Source organism: Catharus ustulatus, chromosome 10 (assembly GCF_009819885.2).
Source record: "Catharus ustulatus isolate bCatUst1 chromosome 10, bCatUst1.pri.v2, whole genome shotgun sequence".
NCBI lineage: Eukaryota > Metazoa > Chordata > Aves > Passeriformes > Turdidae > Catharus > Catharus ustulatus.
The window spans coordinates 19,799,609-19,817,045 of NC_046230.1; the positions used below are offsets into that span (position 1 = coordinate 19,799,609).

Consider the following 17,437-nt stretch of genomic DNA (forward strand, 5'->3'; position numbering starts at 1 on the left):
GGCTTTATTTTAGAACAGCTTATCCAGTCAGTTCCTCATAGCAGACCCACTATTAAATCCCATCACCCTGAGTACTAGAATATTCCTAGGAACTAACAAAGTTTACACACAAGAAGTGGACTTTGATTACTACACTGCATTATAGAATTGCAGCATGGAAGCAACAAGTATGAGTATATCTTTGTAAAGTAACTGTGAGGTGGAAGAAACTAAAGAATTAGTCAGGTCATGATGGGAAAGTTTAACTTCATCCAATGTGTTAAATTTGAATGCCTGGTATAGAGCTCAAAGCAGAGATCTGAAGGTAAAAATAACTAACAGAACAGATTTTTTTCTATTAAGTTCTACAAAATCTAGACTCAGAACTCAATTTACCACTCCTTTATAAGTTTGCTGCAGAATTAAATCAAGAAAAGCATCATATTCCCTACTGTCTACTTTTAAAGCATATACGCTTGCCTCTTGTTTGTTCTGTATGGGCACTGCTTATAAAGTAACCTGTGTTCAATCAGATCTTTAGTCAAAAAGAAATACAGACAAAAAATTATAAAAAATAGAAACATGTTCATAACAGCTACAGAAGTAATCGGCCTGATATCTTAATAATTTAAGGAATAATGAAAACACCTACAAAACCCCCAAAGAAAAACAAACAGGCAGTTTGCATTAGTTTGGCCAAAGTTTTGCTAATGTAGACTCTACCAGAAAACACACAAATACTGGTAGGAAACAGCAGTTTCATATTTAACATGAGGACAAACCGATCTCTGAGCAGGGTAAAATAAGAAAGAAGGTTTTACAGGTAGCAGGGACGAGGCACTGCCAGTGCCAGCCGAGCGCAGCTGGAAGCAGAGCCCGAGTGCCAGGATCCACACACACACCCATCGGGAGAGGCTCTGCTCCAGCGGCATCACCCACCCCATCCCCAGCACGGTCGGAGCACATCCACAGCAAACAGCTCCGCTCCAGGGGTGGAGGCACCCACGCTGCAAAACAACAAGCCGCTATTCTTCCTCTCGCGGGTCACGTCCCTGCGAGCACCCCGGGATGCGGCGGGGCAGCTGTCCCGGCCGAGCGCAGCCCCACGGCCCCTCACAGCCCCGCGCTGCCGCCGGAGCCCCCGGGGGAGCGGCGCTCCGGGAGCGGCCCCTCACGACCCCGAGAACGGCCCCTCACGACCCCGCCGCGCCCGCCTCACTCACCCGCCCGCCGCGGCCTCCCCGGGCCGGCCGCGCCCGCCGCCTCCCGCCGCTGCGGCCGCCCCGCTCGCCTCGGCCGGTGCCTGTGCCCCGGGCGCGGGCGGCAGCGGCGCCGGCAGCCGCTCCCCGACAGCCGCCGCCTCCCGCACGGGAATAACAGGAAGGGAGCGGGGCTGACCCCGGATGGGGAAGGCACCGCCCGCCGGAACGGGAACCGCGGCGGGGGAGGCGGGAGCGGGCTGGGGGAGCGGGGTGTGCTGAGGGATCGCGGGCTCGCCCTGCCCCGCTTGTTGCCCTAAAGTCACTGATACCCCCGTGCCCTGTACGTCGTGGCCCGCCTGACCCAGTCGTGACCCGTTTTTTCCCACTTGGATCCCAGGTTTCTTTACAATCAGCATCAAGTCGCTGTACGTGAGTCCGGTGTTTTGTTGAGAGAGTGGCCCGCCAAGCGAATGCCCGTACAAATTAGAAATCGAAGAGAAATAACACTGTAAATATGCACTCCCAAGTGGTGTCCGGGTTTTCAGGTGTGAAATGAGAGCGCCGGGCTGGGGTACCTTGGTGAGAGCCAACAAGATGCAACAAGTGAGGGTGGCACTGAGGTGGTGACAGGGAGGAGGACAGGGATAAGCTGCGTTATTAATTGTTAAGGCGTTTTTGGCAAATCACTCTATTGTCAAGGGATATTTAACCTTTCAACAAGAGAGATGGCATAAGCAAGTTTTGGAGCCAGGTGTGAACATGTGAGGGCGTTGGTGAATTCTCCTACATGGAATAGTTCTCCAGGGTTTAGGATGGGACCACATTCCCACCGCGGGCAGGCTGAGATGCTGCAGGGGCAGCGCAGGAGGTGGGAGCAGGGCAGAACACAGCCAGCAAACACAGGGCAGAGCAGGCTCCCTGAGCACTCCTTTGCATTCCAAGCTGCCCCTTTGCTGCTTCTGCTGCACATCACCACAGCTCCCGATTCCACCCTGCAGCATCCCTCCCAAGGGAGCCAACAAGAGAGCCAGAGAGGGACTTGGGACAAGGCCATGTAGTGAGAGGACAAGGGGGAATGGCTTTAAACTGACAGACGGCAGATTTAGATCTGATATTAGGAAGAAATTCTTGACTATGAGGGTGGGGAGGCCCTGGCATAGGTTGCCCAGAGAAGCTGTGGCTGCTCCATGCCTGGAATTGTTTAAGGCCAGGTTGGACAGGGCCTGGAGCAACCTGGGCCAGTGGAAGATATCCCTGCCCATGGCAGGGGAGCTGGAATGAGATGGGCTGTAAGGGGCCTTCCAACCCAAACTGTTCTATGACTCTATGACTCTGATAAATGGATCTTTTTTAAAAGATCTAACAAAAATTAGTAACAATCAGTGTGTGTAACCAGTGGATTGCCAAGTGGGTTGGCTGGTGGCTACTGTAAAATCTGGGTGATGGTTTCAGCTTGCAGTGACTCCTCAGCACTTTCCTGTTCCGACAGAAGGGGAGAAAAACCAACAGAAACTCCATGTGCTTTGAAACAGGGTGGCCCAACCACGCGGGTGAGGCCTTGGTGGCTCGAGGGGAAATCATTACTCATTTTGGCTACGAGCAGCATGAATAAGAAGATGTTTATATATGCAAATCAGGTTCATTGTAATGTCTGCTGTAGAAAAAAAAAAAAGATAATTATATTAAAAAAAAAAAGAAAAAAGGAGTAAATACCCTTGTGCAGAAGCACGGGTGAGGGACTGGAGAGCATTGGAAGCAGCTCGTGGAGGGTGTTTGGCCCGGCGGTGACCCCCGGAGCGGGGCTCGCAGCGGCGGCTCCGCCCCGGCCCGCCCCCGGCCGCCGTCACTTCCCGCAGCTGAGGGAGCGAGCCGGGCCCGGCCCTGCTCCGCGGTAGGTGCGGGGTGTGCGGGGTCTGCCAGGGCTGGGTCGGGGCGGTGCCGCGGGGTCTCGGCCCGGTTCCGAGCCGCTCGGGAGATGCGGATGGCTGTCCCTGCCTCTCGGCTGTGTCTGTGCCTTCCCGGAGCGGCGCGGCGCTGCCGTGAGGCTGCGGTGGTTCCCAGGCAGTAAGGTAGCAGGGCTTGTTTCTATTGCTTTCCATCCCCCAGACTGCGAGGCAAGCGGCTTTGCGGGAATGCCTGCGAGGAGTCGGGATTTACAGCCTGGTTTCTGATAGCCCCGTTGGCGTAAGGGATGGTTCTGGGTCGCTAAATGTGTATCCTCATGGGGAGGGTCAGTGCTCCTTGAGGTCGGGCTGTGCGTGGTGTGTGTTTGTTTGGTGCTGCCTTCAGTCCCTGCAGCGTTACAAAACAACCTGGCTGGCAGCGTGAAGGGTGTAGGCCCGGTCCGTGGCCAAAGGAAACTTCCTGGCACAGTTACATGAAGGGATGTCCATGTATTGATAGACGAGTGAACTTGAGAAGAAACGCTTCCTGTCTTGAAAATAGAGCAGTGAAACTCACAGCTTGTTCACGGCTTTCATCTCTGTCGTTGGGTTTCCTCAGCTGCATTTAAAAAACAATTCTGGTGGGGAGATGTGGCTTTCTCACTGTGGTTTATTCTTTTCACCAAGGAAAGTCACTCCATGCCTTCCCCATCCTTATATTTGGGCCAGATGAGCTCCTTTCCCAGCACTGTGCTGTCAGTGGGGAGTTTGCTCCCCTTTAGGTGGGCATTTCCAGGTTGTGGCACTCGGGGCATGGAGGCTGCGTCTCCTCCTTCGGTGCTGCCCTTGGGATGCCCCAAATGAAGGGAGGGCGAAGGGCTCTGCACCTGTCCCCCTTTCATCCACTCAAGGACAGCTGGAAGGGGATGGAAGTGTGTCCTGGCATGGCTGAGCTCTGAGAGGTGCTGTGCTGAGGCAGAACGGCTCTTCAGCTCACCCTGAGAGCTCCAGGTCCTTACCCTGCCTCGGGCTGTGCTGCCTGGGGTCCCTGGTGATGATGCCTTGTTCCTCTGCTGTGTTGTAGAATAAAGATTTTACAGCTTCTCATGTGAAGGGAAAGAAGGAGTTAAAAATGTTCTTTTTCCTTCTCCTGGGCAGGGTAGCTGTATCAACCAGAGTAGAGGATTAAAGGGACCTGTAAATAAGCTGATTTTTTTTTCTTATAAATAATACCATGAGCATAACTTGAGCAATGTCAGTGAATAAAGATGGCTGTCAGAGGAAAACCAGAATTACGTATATTGCATAAGCCAAATCAAGAAGTCTTACTATCGAAATTGCTCATGCAGCCTTAATTTTATCTTCAGACAACTGCTTACTTTAAGAGACAGTAAATGATCCTACAGTTAAAGATTTTCTATTACATTATACCTTTTCCCCTGTAGATACAGATCCTGTAAGTACTGTGTCCTCTTGTATATGACAAATCCCATTTGTGACAGTTGCAAGAAAATGCGATGCAACAAATGCTCATGCAAAATTAAGCAGATGAATCTCAATTGCCGTTTACTGTACATCGCTTTATGTTGCTCTGTGAAGTATTTGGCTATAATTTACTCTCATTTTAAGGTAAGAGGCCCATTATACTCATGTAATAAAACTCTGAAATTAGCTGGCATGCTTACCTGCTTGCATAGTTGATTTAAACTGCCTTGATAGGCCTGTGTTATGATGTATTTAACCAACATGAATATGAACTTGTTCCATCTGTACTCCCACAGAAATTAATTAGACTGTCTGCAGAGTACTAGTTGAGGAAAATAAAGATAAAAAAGTTGTATTCTGTTCTGTTTAGCCAGGGTCATGTGTGCTGAAAATAGGAGAGGGGTTAGGTAACACTACAGAATTTACACTGCTGATGGATGATTTGCAGCACCATTCGTGTGTGTCCACTTCCTTCTTTGTGGTGGATTCCAGCTCTGAAATTGTACAGAGCCTTGGTGGTGAAGGAATAATATAAACATGAAAACTCATGGTCGCTCTGTTAATGCCTTAAAACATTGTCCCCAAGCCAGTGCATACTGCCCTTTTTTTTTTTTTTAATAATTAAAATTTTTTTTTTCCTTACCTGTAGTTATTAGTAATAATTGAACTGCCTCCAGTCTTGTATTAGAGTAAGTTTGGGTTTGAGATAAACATTTCAGAAATGTTTTTGTCACTTGAGTGCTTTGGTTCCATATATTCATTTAAATTATGTTTTATTTTTCCTTATAGAACATAGATCTCTCTGGGAAGAGAGATCCAAAGATAATGCAGTACCTAAAATTGCAGGTATCAACTGGGATTTTCCATTGCTTGAGTGTAGAAGGTATTTATCTTCAGCTAATTTTAGCAGATTGAAAATCCCGGAAGTTATCCCAGATAAATGCTGTCTGCTTCTTCAGCTTCCTAAATGCCTTTGAGGTCCCTATTTTCAGAAGCAGCTTGGGAACAAAATTCCTTGGTACAATTTCATTTACTTTTCCCTAATTTTCCACAGTTGTTGTTTTAAAATTCAGATGTGTCTCATTATTTGCTTAAACAAATGAGCAAAGCCCAGAGTATAAACATGGTTTGTACCAACGCAGCTCTAGCTGGGAATGATCTACAAAGGCCAAGATAATGCTTTTCTTGATCCCAGTGTGGCACTGAACAGGATTTGTTATGATAAGAAGCTAATAAGACATTAACAAAAGTAGTTGAGCCTTAATTTGTAATGTGACTTCTCTGTCTTATTCTAGGGATGTTCATCTGGGCTATAGATGTGATTTATAAACTTTAATTAAATAAATCTCTCAGAACCTCATGTTGGAAATGTAGAGCTAGTTCTAATAACTTGAATTAACTGAGAAATAATTGAATAAAGGTTAATATGAGATAAGTGTGAGATAGGTTCTCCATGTTGCAGAAGAAAATGTAGCTTTAAATGTTGCATTGGTTGTAGTTAGTAATGGAAATGTGAAAAATAGCTCAAGGTCGTTCAAGAAGACCATGGGAGAGAGCCCTTGGGAGCTGATTGTACAACAAGGTGTGCTCCAGCTCGTTCCCACTCTTTCTCTTTTGTTGGCTTACTGGGGAAAAGCTTTTCCTTAGGAAAGTCTTTGTGAGTATTTGCGGGATAGATGTGATTATGTACTTTACATCTACCTATATACAATAAATCTGCTATGAAGTATTCAGATTCTTTGTAAATGTTCATGGCAGTAATCCGCTGTAATATTTGTTTAGGTCTTGGAGAATGAGTTTACCCTTGGGCTTCCAAAGGAGGATGTGGACAGTGGTCGTATCCCAGCACTGACACAGCTCTGTGTGCTGAGCATGTTGTATGTCCCCACTTCTCTTGGGCATGGAGCAGTGGGGAGAGTGTGCTGTTGTCAGGTGCTGTGGGTGTTAGGAATCTTCACCTGCCAAGAGGGTTCCAGGGGACCTACTTCTTATACAAGTGTCTTGTAATCTGGCCCTGGTTGTCTGGGATGCTGTTGCTGTGGGCGGTAAAGTGTTGCAAACTGACTTTATCCTGCTTGGCATTTTGAAAAGGCATGAAGTAGAGGCAGTGGAGCTACAGGAATTGCCCCTGGATCCTTCATGATCCTGTTCTTGTTGCTTATTTCAGCATTTGTGTCTTTCTGGTCTAGATCTGAAGAAGACTCCTCCTCCTTCAGCAGTAGTATGCTCATAGTCTTCCTGGCCAATGATTCTTCTACAGCAAGCAGGACTTCTTCCTCATCCTGAGAAGCCTTCATCCCTTCCTATGTCAGTGGCTACAAGGCCAAGAGCCAGCTCACCACCAAAGTCTCTCGGACTGGGGCCTTCCTTTCATCACACACAAGAAGAGGAACTTGCCAAGGTGGTGGAGCAGGACCCTATGCTGGAGGAACTATGTAAGCCCCTGTGCTGTAAGCTTTGCAATGTCACTCTGAATTCGGCCCAGCAAGCCCAGGCTCATTACCAGGTAAGGAGAGCAGCAGGAGGCTCAGCTTTTGGGGTTGCTGCATCTGCAGCTTGTGGAGGCATTCCTGTGCCAGCATGAGCTCTGCCAGCAGCGTTGCTGTGGTAGCACAGAGGGAAGTGTGGGCTAATGCAGGAGGACTAACTCAGCTTCTCGAGGGGGTTTTGAGTGCTGCACACCAGCAGCAGCATTCAAGTTACTCATCTGGAGCTACCTCTGCATCACCTCATGGTCTGGAACTGCTCTGTAGAAATATCTTCACTCTACTTGGATTTGCTGGTTTTCCAGACATACTGCAGTGCTTTCATTTAAGGTGTTACTGGAGCTTTTTGCAAAACCTCTGTCCATGGGGACAGAGAAGTGGTGTCAAGATGGCATGGGTGAAAAAGCAGACACTTAGGATTTTTCCTTTGTTTTATGCAGTGTGTATTTCACATCTACACTAGTTTAGTAAAATTCACCTTCTGATTCCAGACATGATTTTGTGAGGCCTGGATAGGTGTTTTCTGCTAGATCCAGCTGTGCCATTGGGAAGGGGGCTGCTGCCATGTGTTTATCAGGGTCTCCTTTCTGAGGCTAAGCACAGCGCTGATCTGGTGGGGCCTTTTAAGCAAACACTCTCATCTGCTGGGTTGCTCAGATCAAATTTATTTTGTTTGAGCTGATCTTGCTGACGTGTCTGAAGTAGGGAAAGGACTCTTTGCATAATGGTTCTTGTTGAGAGATTGAACATGTCAGCCTTCCATTACCCCATTTTGCTACACCCTCTCTGCCTAGTGCTGTGTTTGCATGAGTATTGGAGATAGTGACTTTCTCCACCAGTGAATACAAAAGGGTGGTTGTCTGTAACCTCAGGATAGCAGACACAGATTAGAGATTTGCTATTGGCCCTGAAAAAGTGGTATCCTGCTAGTGAAGGGGTAGGTTGGATTAGTGTTACACTTTTAACATCTTATTTCTGCAGAATTTCTGCCATGAGAGGACAGAAGTGAATTTGTACATACTTTCATTTGCCTTACTCTGCATCCACAATGCATATATATGGTCTCATGTTGTTCTACCAGATTTTCAGGACACCAAAACCAACTATGGTATGTGTTTACCAAGAGAAAATAAAATATTAAGTGGATTTTTATATTTAGTCTCATGATCTAACTCAAGCTTGCAATCTGTGTGTGTGTACAGGCTTATCAAAAAACTGTGCAAAGCAGTTGATAGTCTTAAATCACAAAATACTGGTTTAAAGTGAAATGGAATCAGACTGAGAAACTAATTGTAAGCTTATTGAGAAAATCAGCTGAAGATGAGGCCCAGTCATTCTAGCTGTTGAGCATTTTGGAGAAAGGGAGGATTGCCTGCATCTCTTAAATTCAGAGCTGTTATTTTCTGAGTGACAGCTCCTTTACCTGATCTGCCACCTTCATGGGCACTTTCTCATTTCAGTCTCTGGATGCCTTGTCGTTCAGAGTAAGATACTATTATTAGGACAGTGATTAATGTGGGTTATCTTTGCAGGGTAAAAACCACAGTAAGAAACTCCGGAATTACTATGCTGCCAACAGCTGTCCGGCACCTGCCAGGATGAGTAATTCTGTTGAGCCTGCCCCACCTCAGGTTGTCTCTCTTCCAACTCAGGTAAGGCTGAGAAGGGGACTGAGATCATGCTTGCTTGTCACCTAACCCCCAGTAAGGATAACCAGATCTCAGGCTTTGAAGGATTACCACTGGAGTTGGGAAAGAATTTTCCTTGTGATGGCACATGATGGTAGAAATGGCCTGTTGTGAGCTGTTTGCTTGCCTTTGAAGATGCAGATACTGATCTGCCCTTGCAGCACAATGTTGGACTTCAAATGTTCTGTTTCTGCCTGGCAAATACTTTGATTCCTAGGTAAGTCCGATGTGCTGCTGATTGTAGCTGTTTAAGGGCAGGTATAAAACAGCATTGCTGGAATTGGATTTGGATGTGAGGGTGTGGCGTCCGCTCTGCACAATCATCCCTCTGTTGTGTGAGGGAAGCCTGCATGGAAAAAGTGCTTTGGTACTCCTACACCCATTGCCTAGGGCTGTTAGCTAATTCCTCTTTTGTTGCTCCTTTTGAAGTGCTCATTCCTGTGTGCAGAGTGAATGGATTGTTCCCTCAGTAATCCAGATTAATTCTGTTTTGGGCATATTAGAGCAAAAGAGATGGTTTTTGCTATCTCCTTCTAGAACTCATCCCTTGGGTTTGTCATGAAATGTGACAGCTAACCTGGCTTTTGCCTGTGACTGTGCAGGGAAGCACAGCTGGGCCCCAGGGACTGAAGCTGTGCCTGTCAGTCCCTACAACCTAAACCTGTGTTGTCTGTAGGGAAGCAGAGAGCATTTGCAGAGTGGCAGATTGTTCCTGGCTAGAGGGAGCCACCAGAGGGAGACTTGGCCCCGTGTAAATTGGCTTTTCAGCTCATGGATGTGAGCTGGGATGGGGTGGGTGGGGTCTGGCCTGGGGCACAGGGATGTGGTTGCTGTACCTGCCAGGGTATCTGGTGGTGTGTTTTTAATGGAAGAAATGGCCCATGGCAATAAAAATATGCTCTGGGGCACGTGAGGGTTCACACTGTAAGCCAGAAGTCAGAATTGCATGTCCCCAAGTTTGAGCAGTATCAAAGGAGATGTGAAAGAATGTTGGCTTGTCAAGTGCTGCAGTGACATGGCTGCATGAATCACTGCTGCTGCACTGTTTACAAAACACTTTCCCTGTATGTTGCTTGCTGAGGAGGCATGGTTCCTGCCTGGATCACTGTATGTGGTTTGACTCCACAGACAAGGTGTCCTTCACATAGCAGAAGCTACTCATGTGAGACTGGGTCCTTCCTTTGAAGTCTGGATCCAGGTGTCCTCCTACCTGAATGTTAAGGATCAGAGGTTTGGCAGCTTTGCTGCTGGTTTTTTTTCCCTTCTTGCTGTGGTCGGGGAGCTGTGTAAAGACAGGGTGCTGTGGAGAGATTAGGTGGACTGTAAATAGGAGAGAGAAGCATCCCTACCTCTTTCTCAGTGTGAAAGTCGCTGTTCATCAGCTCCCAGCAGTTAGGAGGAGTTAAATCATTGCTGTGATGTAAACAAGCCTCTGTGGCTATTGCAGAGCTGTTTGTTCAGATTGCTTTTCTCTCTACCTTAGGCCAGGAATTTGCAGGCTCTCCTGGAGGCTGAGGCAGGAAGAATGAATTTCTTGTAAGAGCACTTTGGGGAGAACTTGAGAGTGTCCTAATCCATGGGCTTTAATTCCAGCTCTCCTGCTGTCTGATGAAGACGGCAATGGTCTCAGTCCCTGTGATTGAAATATTTCAGTGATTTACCCTTCTTGTGTTTCACATGCTGTCTCTCCCTTTGCTGCTAGATGGGATCCAGTAAACCAGGTGGCAGAGTGATCTTGGCTACAGAGAATGATTACTGCAAGCTTTGTGATGCCTCATTTAGCTCTCCGGCTGTGGCACAGGCTCACTACCAAGGGAAGAATCACGCCAAGCGGCTGCGTCTTGCAGAGGCACAGAATAACTCATTCTCGTAGGTATTGTTCAACCTCATGCTCAGGCTGAAAGCGTGTGGCAATGTCTCTGGCAGTCCTTTTGTCAGAAAACTCTGAACTGCAGCTGTTCATATTTGTTTAATCTGCAGGGATGCCTCAGAGCTAGGCAAACGAAGGGCAAGGAAAGAAGGGAATGAATATAAGATGGTACAAAACCGAAGAAATACGTATACGGTTCAGAACAACACAGGTAACTTGGAGCTTGCATCTATTCTGTAGTTGGAATAGTAATTAATAATAAACAGACTTATTTTTCTTCTGTTTCTGTGGTCTGTTTTAGGAGAGTCAGGTTGTGAAAGGAGCTGGTCCAAGCTCTGCTTATACTTCATGTCTACATGATTTTTTTCCCCCAGCTGCTAAAGTTGCTTTGTTTTGTCAGCCTGCTTGTTAGTTCTTTTTCTCAGTTTGTAACTTAATTTACCATCTGCCTGTCTCTAAGGCTGCTCTAAGTGGTGACAGTTTTCCTGCTTTATTTTCTTGGCAGGTGGCCAGGTGCTTTGACTCCTGCTGTGGCACATCAACCTGTACTTGCACTCCCATGACCAGAATGAGAGAGCATGTTAGCCTCCCTCTAAGACCATCTGTTCCTAGCATAGAGTCCTTCCTCAGGTGTTAGATACTAACTTTGCCTCTTTACTATGATTTAGAGAGTGTACTACAGTCTCCAGCCAGGCATCTATTTCTCTTTTTCATTTTAAGTTGTTTTACAAGCACACATTAGCTGAAACCCTGATTCCTGGTGAAGCTTGGTTTTATCATGTCATTCTAATCACTGTTATGTGGAAAAGATGAATCTTTGTAAGTTCTATTAAATATAATTTTGTGAGTTTTAAACAGAGGCAGCTAATTCTAATCAAAAGACTGTTCCAGTTCTGGAATTAGATGGTTAAGAAAATAAAAGAATTTATTGATTACCTAAATGGTTAGACTCCTGGTTTTCAATAAGACTGGGGCATTAAGCCCACGCTACTACTTCATAAAATTCCAAGTGCTGCCCTGTGGGCTGCACCTCTGTAAATCTGGAGATCAGCAGAGCAGTTGTGGGGAAAGTAAGGCTTGACTCTAATCAGTTATAGAAGCAAATCTTTGTCTGCTTTTCAGTCATTCATTGGACTTAAGCATTGTCACTGAGCTGCCTCAAGCTTTGATTCCTTACAGGCAAACCAGACTTTTCTGTTTTCTACCCAGGTCCGTACTTCAATCCCCGCTCGCGCCAGCGGATCCCCCGTGACCTGGCCATGTGCGTGACTCCCAGTGGCCAGTTCTACTGCTCCATGTGCAACGCGGGCGCCAGCGAGGAGATGGAGTTCAGGCAGCACCTGGAGAGCAAACAGCACAAGAGCAAAGTGTCTGAGCAGCGGTACAGGAACGAGATGGAGAACCTGGGCTATGTCCAATGACGCGCCACCCTCGGTAGTAGTTTGCAACTAGAGCAGCTTGTCTCTCGCCTGCTGTTTGCCACATGCCCTGCTTTGTGCTCCATTGGGTAGGAGTATGCTCTCGAGCTGTACATGTAACACCTGCAAACTTACTGGTATGGTTAGATTTTTTTTCTATCATAGTCGGCAGGATGACGCTGTGCAGGACATGAAGTGTTTTTGGTGTTTGTTTGCTAATTATCTAAGGCTCTTCATTGTGTTGAGTGGTGGGGAGGAACTGTGTCTTCTCCCCAGCCTTCTGCATGAATATGCAAAGCCCAAGAAGTGCTGGGAACTTCTGTGGTTCTTCCACGTGGGTGGACCATGTGCAAAGCCCACTCCCCTCTTGGCACACCACAGAGCAGTGCTCCAGAATGCTTCCCTACAGCAGACTGAATCTCTGGGCTGCTTGTTAAAGAGGGGCAGGAGTAGGGCCTGTGAATGTGTGAATTAGGTGGTGTGCTTGTCCACACTTTGCTGCTTCTGGCCCCCATTACAGTCCAGAGTAGGTTCTTTTCACATCCTTGTAGAAAGGCTGTGCATACCTCTTCTCCTTGGAGGGTCTTTCCTCTTACTGCTTCCTCTGTGATGCAGATTCCATTCTGAACGTCTGACATGGATTTCAGCTGATTAGCCCCATTCAGAAATATTCTTCTACTTTTGATGTTATTGCCTGGACACCTTAATATACCATGGGTGTAGCTCATCTCCCTGAACAGTGTCTCTGGGGATCTCAGTGACTTAATGGAGTGAACTGGAAAGCAAACCTGCTCAGGTGAGATGTGCTGTGCTCTGATTCTGCCTTAGACTGAGTCAGGTTGAGAATAGATGGAAGGAGCTGTCAGCTGTAATTTCTTTGCATGTTGATGTAGAAGAGAGCAGGAGTTGTTGTCTGTCCTGCAGCCCTTGCTCTGGAAGAGCAGGGCTGCCTGGACTCTGAGTAGCTGATATTGGTGTGTCCCACTTCCATGCCATTCCCTGGGCAAAGCCTAATGGGTGTTCATAGAACAAAAATGAAACTTCTGGCTTTGAGCTAGAGTTACCAATATTGGTTGACCTTTCCCCCTTTCTTTCTTTTTCTGTCTCAGGATGGGTTTTAATTCCATTCCTTGAATTTGACTGTTCTAGGGACCATCAAAAATTCAAAGTTATTTAGGATTTAAATGTCAGGGTGATGATTGTTTGAGTAACAGGCCTCATGAAAGTATTCAAGAAACTTGTTAAGCAACTTTTTAATTGTAGACAAACTCAAAAAGTGTGTGTGTTTGTTTTGATATTCCTTAGCAAAAGTAGGAAGGGGATAAAGAGCAGAAGTAGGGCTGTCAATTATTCTTCTGCTTGTTTGGGTAGATGTGAGGAGCTGTGATGGGAGCCCAGTTCAGTGTCATTAAGACATGGTCTCCAATGGCAAGTGCAGCACGTTGGTGGCTTTTGTTGGACCTCATCCCCCAGTGTGCTGCTGGAGCTGTGCCCTGACAGTGTAGCTTCACTGACCTCAGTGGCAGATGCAGAGAGAGGGTCCAGGAAGCACCATGGTTCATCTCTCACCCCTCTTCAGGCAGCTGCAGTTTTAGATGCAGCTCCATTAGTTTCAGTAGGATTTTACCAGGGATAAATTGTACCTAGTGCATAGTGTTGAAGGTAACTCCCCCACCTCCTTTTATTGCCATTCTGATCCTGCCTCTTGCATTCCAGAAGGACTTTCTGCTTGCCTTAAAAAGTGAAGAATGAGTAACAAAAAAATCCAGATAGTCTATATTCATCTTCCTAGTCCACCTTCAAAAGGTTTGTTGCACTTGGCTGCTCCTCAGAAATTGAATATTGTTTTCTTCAGCTCCCTGAGTGAGCATCAGGGAGCCATACAACCTGAATGCAGCCTCCTTAAATCCAGGCAAGGTGAGTGCTTGCAAAGTAGTTGGAAACAACCCCCTAGATCATTCCTTGCCCTGCAGATAGGGACAGAGGAATGTGTTTCCTCATGGACGGGGTTCCTTCCCCTCCTTTGTGCAAAACTCAGTTAAATGGGGTTTGTGCCCTGGTGTGCATGGGAAGGTAGAGCAGGTGCCCAGGTTGTAGAGCACTCACTGAACAGTTCTGACAGCTTTGTAAGTCTGTTTCTTCTGTGCTTTCCTGCCCCTGCCTCACCTTCTGTGTAGCCTTGAAGAACATTTGCCTTTCTAAAATCTTTCATCAGCCTTTCCCCTCATTATTTGTATTGACAGAAGGACTCTGGTTTTCTCTTTGTGTCCTGTCCTTTGGTTTGCCAGCCTGACACCGCTGTCCAGAGGGACAGAGGGAGTTAGATGAGCCTTACCACAATGTGCTTCAGCACAGAGATCCCTGCATTATGGTTAAACATCCCTCTGGCTGTAAACTAAAGCGTGGCATTTCCCACAGGCTGCAATTAGTGGCAGAAAAACATCCCTTTGTGAAATTTGAGCTGGAGGAGCTGTAGGTACTGGTGCTGTCTGGCTTACTGCTAGGGATGAGGAGGCATTTTTGCTTGCTTTCACATGTTCTAAAAATCAGCTGTTCACCACTTAGCTTTGGTTACTGCTCCTACTCCCAGCCCAGCCATCTGCTCCTCATTTGGCATTTCCAGTGACTGCTGAAGGTGTCAAAACCTGGTTTGCTCCAGCTGTGCAGATGTGCCACAGCACAGCTGTGTGCTGCTGCTTTTGGGAGGGTGTGTGAGGGGCATGCAGGGGTCTGTTCTTGCAGGCTCCTCTCTGCTTGGGGCTGAGTCTGGTTTGGAGTGGTGACTTCAGTCTGCCCTGGACAGAGAAGCCTGAATCTGCTTTGTTCTGTTCAAGGGAGAACAAGTGAATGTGGTCATCCCAGTGGTTTCAGAATGGTGGCTTGTAGAGCAGGTGTACAGCAGGCAGTGGGACTCAAGTGACAAGGCAGGACAGATTTCCTCCATGGAAGGAAAGATGTCTTGCTGGGAGAAGCAGCTGAGACTCACTTTGTCCCAGTGCTCTTTGTGGCCCTTCCTGCAAGCAACCAAGGCTTTCCTCTCCCTCTTCTGCTTTGCTTAATGGCTTGTGATCCTCCCACTCCCATTTCAGCATAGGAAGTTGCTGACTGCAAAGAGAAAACACCCAACCTCCCCATTATCCTCAGGGTTCAGGACAATCCAAACTCATAATTGTCAGCATTAGATACTGAGTAGATCCTGATTCTATTTCTTTTTGTGAAAGGTGTTCTCCTTTCACAAATTCTTCAAAAATTGAAAACACATTCTGGGCAAACCCTTTTGACACAGGTGGGCTGGGGAGAACACTGTACAGCTGAAGTGCCATTTTCCAGACCCAATTAATCTTTTTCTCATGTTAAACCAAGTACCAAACCCAAGAAACAGGACTTCTGTGAAGCTGTCACATTGGCCAGTAGGTTAATGACTTTTGCTGCTAGAAACAAAATGTAAATCAGTATGTTCATATTTATTTTACTGTGCTGACCACTAATTGATTTGTTAATATTTAAGGCATTATGCTGTAGGTTGTTTTTAAGTGGAAAAATTCTACATTGCACTTTGCTTTTGGATCAGAACAATTATTTATTGTATTTGTGAAAATGTTTTTCCTCCCACATAGCTATTATTTTTCTTTTCCTTGAAGCAGAAACCCAACCAAGCCTAAACAGCAAAACCCACCCCCAAACCCCCCAGCCAAATCCAACCTGTGGATCTTTTCATGCTAAGCAAAATGGGGATCTCCTTGAAACTTGTTATTAAATATCCATTTCCAATTTCTTTTTCCTCAAATGATTCCTATGCCAACTTGGGGTGTTATTTTTAGAGACACAAAGTTCATGCTTCATTTAAACATTCATTTCTTTTAAGGCAAGGAAGTAAACCATGTGGAATCCATGAATTTGTGAGGAGTATGAAAGTGATACTATATTTTGTTTGTATTAAGCATTAGCTGTTGTTTTGCTTTCTGCACTAATGAGTAAATCTGTTCTACTCTTGCCTAACATTGGTCTATTTTTGACTTCTTTCTTCATGCACATTGACAGGAACCCTGAAAACTTCTGTGGGTTGCTTAGGATGGTCACCAGTGTAACAAAACGCAGATTTTTTTCTGTAAAGCTGCTTATTTCCTTTCCTAGGTGCCCATTATAGGGCATTAGAAGGGAAAGCTATTGCCATAAGCATGGATTCATATTTTAGCTTACTAATGCATGATGTCCTTTTGCTACATTACTTAAGTGATGCTCCCACTGTAACCAATGGGAAGCTTGCCTGGGTCAGGAGTAAATGAAATACCCAAGGCAAAGATATTGTGTTGGCTGGGGCCAGGCAAGGTACATTGCTAAGTTTGTCTTTTACTCCTCCATTTGGATTACAACAGACTTATGGTTTTGCTTTTTGAGGACCATGTATCTAGTTCTATAAGGATTTGGTCTTGCTCCAGCTAAAATAGTTTGAAGTACCTTGACTTTAGTTGATTTAGGAGCAAGGCTTGAAAACCTTCAGGAATTTCTCACTGCTGATGTTTTATACATGGTTTTGTTTAGTGATTTTTTTTTTTATTTTTAATTTTACAACCACATATACAAGGATGCTCTGGATGAGATGGAGATATGTTGCTGATTATGGGAAAACAAATGCCAAAGGATAACAGAAAATGGAGAAATATGAACCTGGTTTCTTTGAAGTTAGTGGCTAAGCTTCTTTTATTTTGAGCTGGGCTTACCACCTTCATAAAGTTGGAAGGGAAAATAAAATCCACTTTGAAATAAATGTGGTCAAACAGTACTTCTGGCAACCTTCCTTTGAAAAATGTATCACAGATAAAATGTGTCAGCTTACCTGAAATATCTGCAGGTAAAGACAGAATTGAATTTTTGAAAATAGAATGTTTTTCAGTTTGTATTTTGCAGGGGAAAAGTTACTTGATTTAATTTCCTTCTGCATCTGTCCAGCAACATCATTTGCAAGTGCTTTGAACATATTTCATCTAGAGCTTTCTTGTCAGGTTGTTTTGTACATTTTTCCTTATTTCCTTTATATTGTACTGACCCCCGTGAGGGAATACTTGATGAAAATGAATTTTTTTCTTCTTCTTCATTATATAATAAACCATCTTGCTCTTACCATTGTGCTGCCCTGATGTGTTCCTACTGCTCATGGCTGGACTGTTAGCCCAGGACTGAGTGCAACTACATGAACATGTTTTCACACACTGACAAAGGAGTATAATTCAGGAATTTGTTATTCTGGAGGAGGATCAGTGTACTTTCAGCTGTTTCTGAGAGCCAGCTGAGAGCTGTCTTGGCTTTGGGAGTGCTCAGCATCTGGCAGGATGGGAGCCAGGAGGGACACAAAAGGCTCTGTTTCTGTCTGTGCTTTCCCCTTGAGTGGACATCACAAGCTCTGCAGCAGCCCCAGGCTGAACCAT

At 45.9% G+C, this 17,437-nt stretch overlaps 2 protein-coding genes across 4 annotated transcripts in view; one reads left to right on the top strand and one right to left on the bottom strand.

Annotated features, from left to right (window-relative positions):
- The window catches only part of PIK3CA (phosphatidylinositol-4,5-bisphosphate 3-kinase catalytic subunit alpha), a 34,171-nt gene extending 32,932 nt beyond the window's left edge, over window positions 1–1,239 (bottom strand). Inside the window, exon 1 of the mRNA XM_033068191.1 lies at window positions 1,203–1,239. The gene's annotated coding sequence lies outside the window, so the exon portion shown is untranslated. The remainder of the gene's footprint in view (window positions 1–1,202) is intronic.
- Window positions 1,240–1,583: 344 nt separating this feature from the next.
- Window positions 1,584–17,132, top strand: ZMAT3 (zinc finger matrin-type 3). Of its 3 annotated transcripts, none has more exons than XM_033068635.2 (6): window positions 1,584–1,606; window positions 6,739–7,055; window positions 8,568–8,687; window positions 10,426–10,592; window positions 10,704–10,804; window positions 11,803–17,132. In XM_033068635.2, the coding sequence occupies exons 2-6, from the start codon at window positions 6,795–6,797 to the stop codon at window positions 12,012–12,014; spliced, it is 861 nt and encodes a 286-aa protein (XP_032924526.1). In that variant the 5' UTR covers window positions 1,584–1,606; window positions 6,739–6,794; the 3' UTR covers window positions 12,015–17,132. The 3 variants fall into 3 exon arrangements, with proteins under 3 accessions (XP_032924526.1, XP_032924524.1, XP_032924525.1); XM_033068633.2 differs by lacking the exon at window positions 1,584–1,606 and adding an exon at window positions 2,994–3,072; XM_033068634.2 differs by lacking the exon at window positions 1,584–1,606 and adding an exon at window positions 3,092–3,250.
- Window positions 17,133–17,437: the final 305 nt, after the last annotated feature.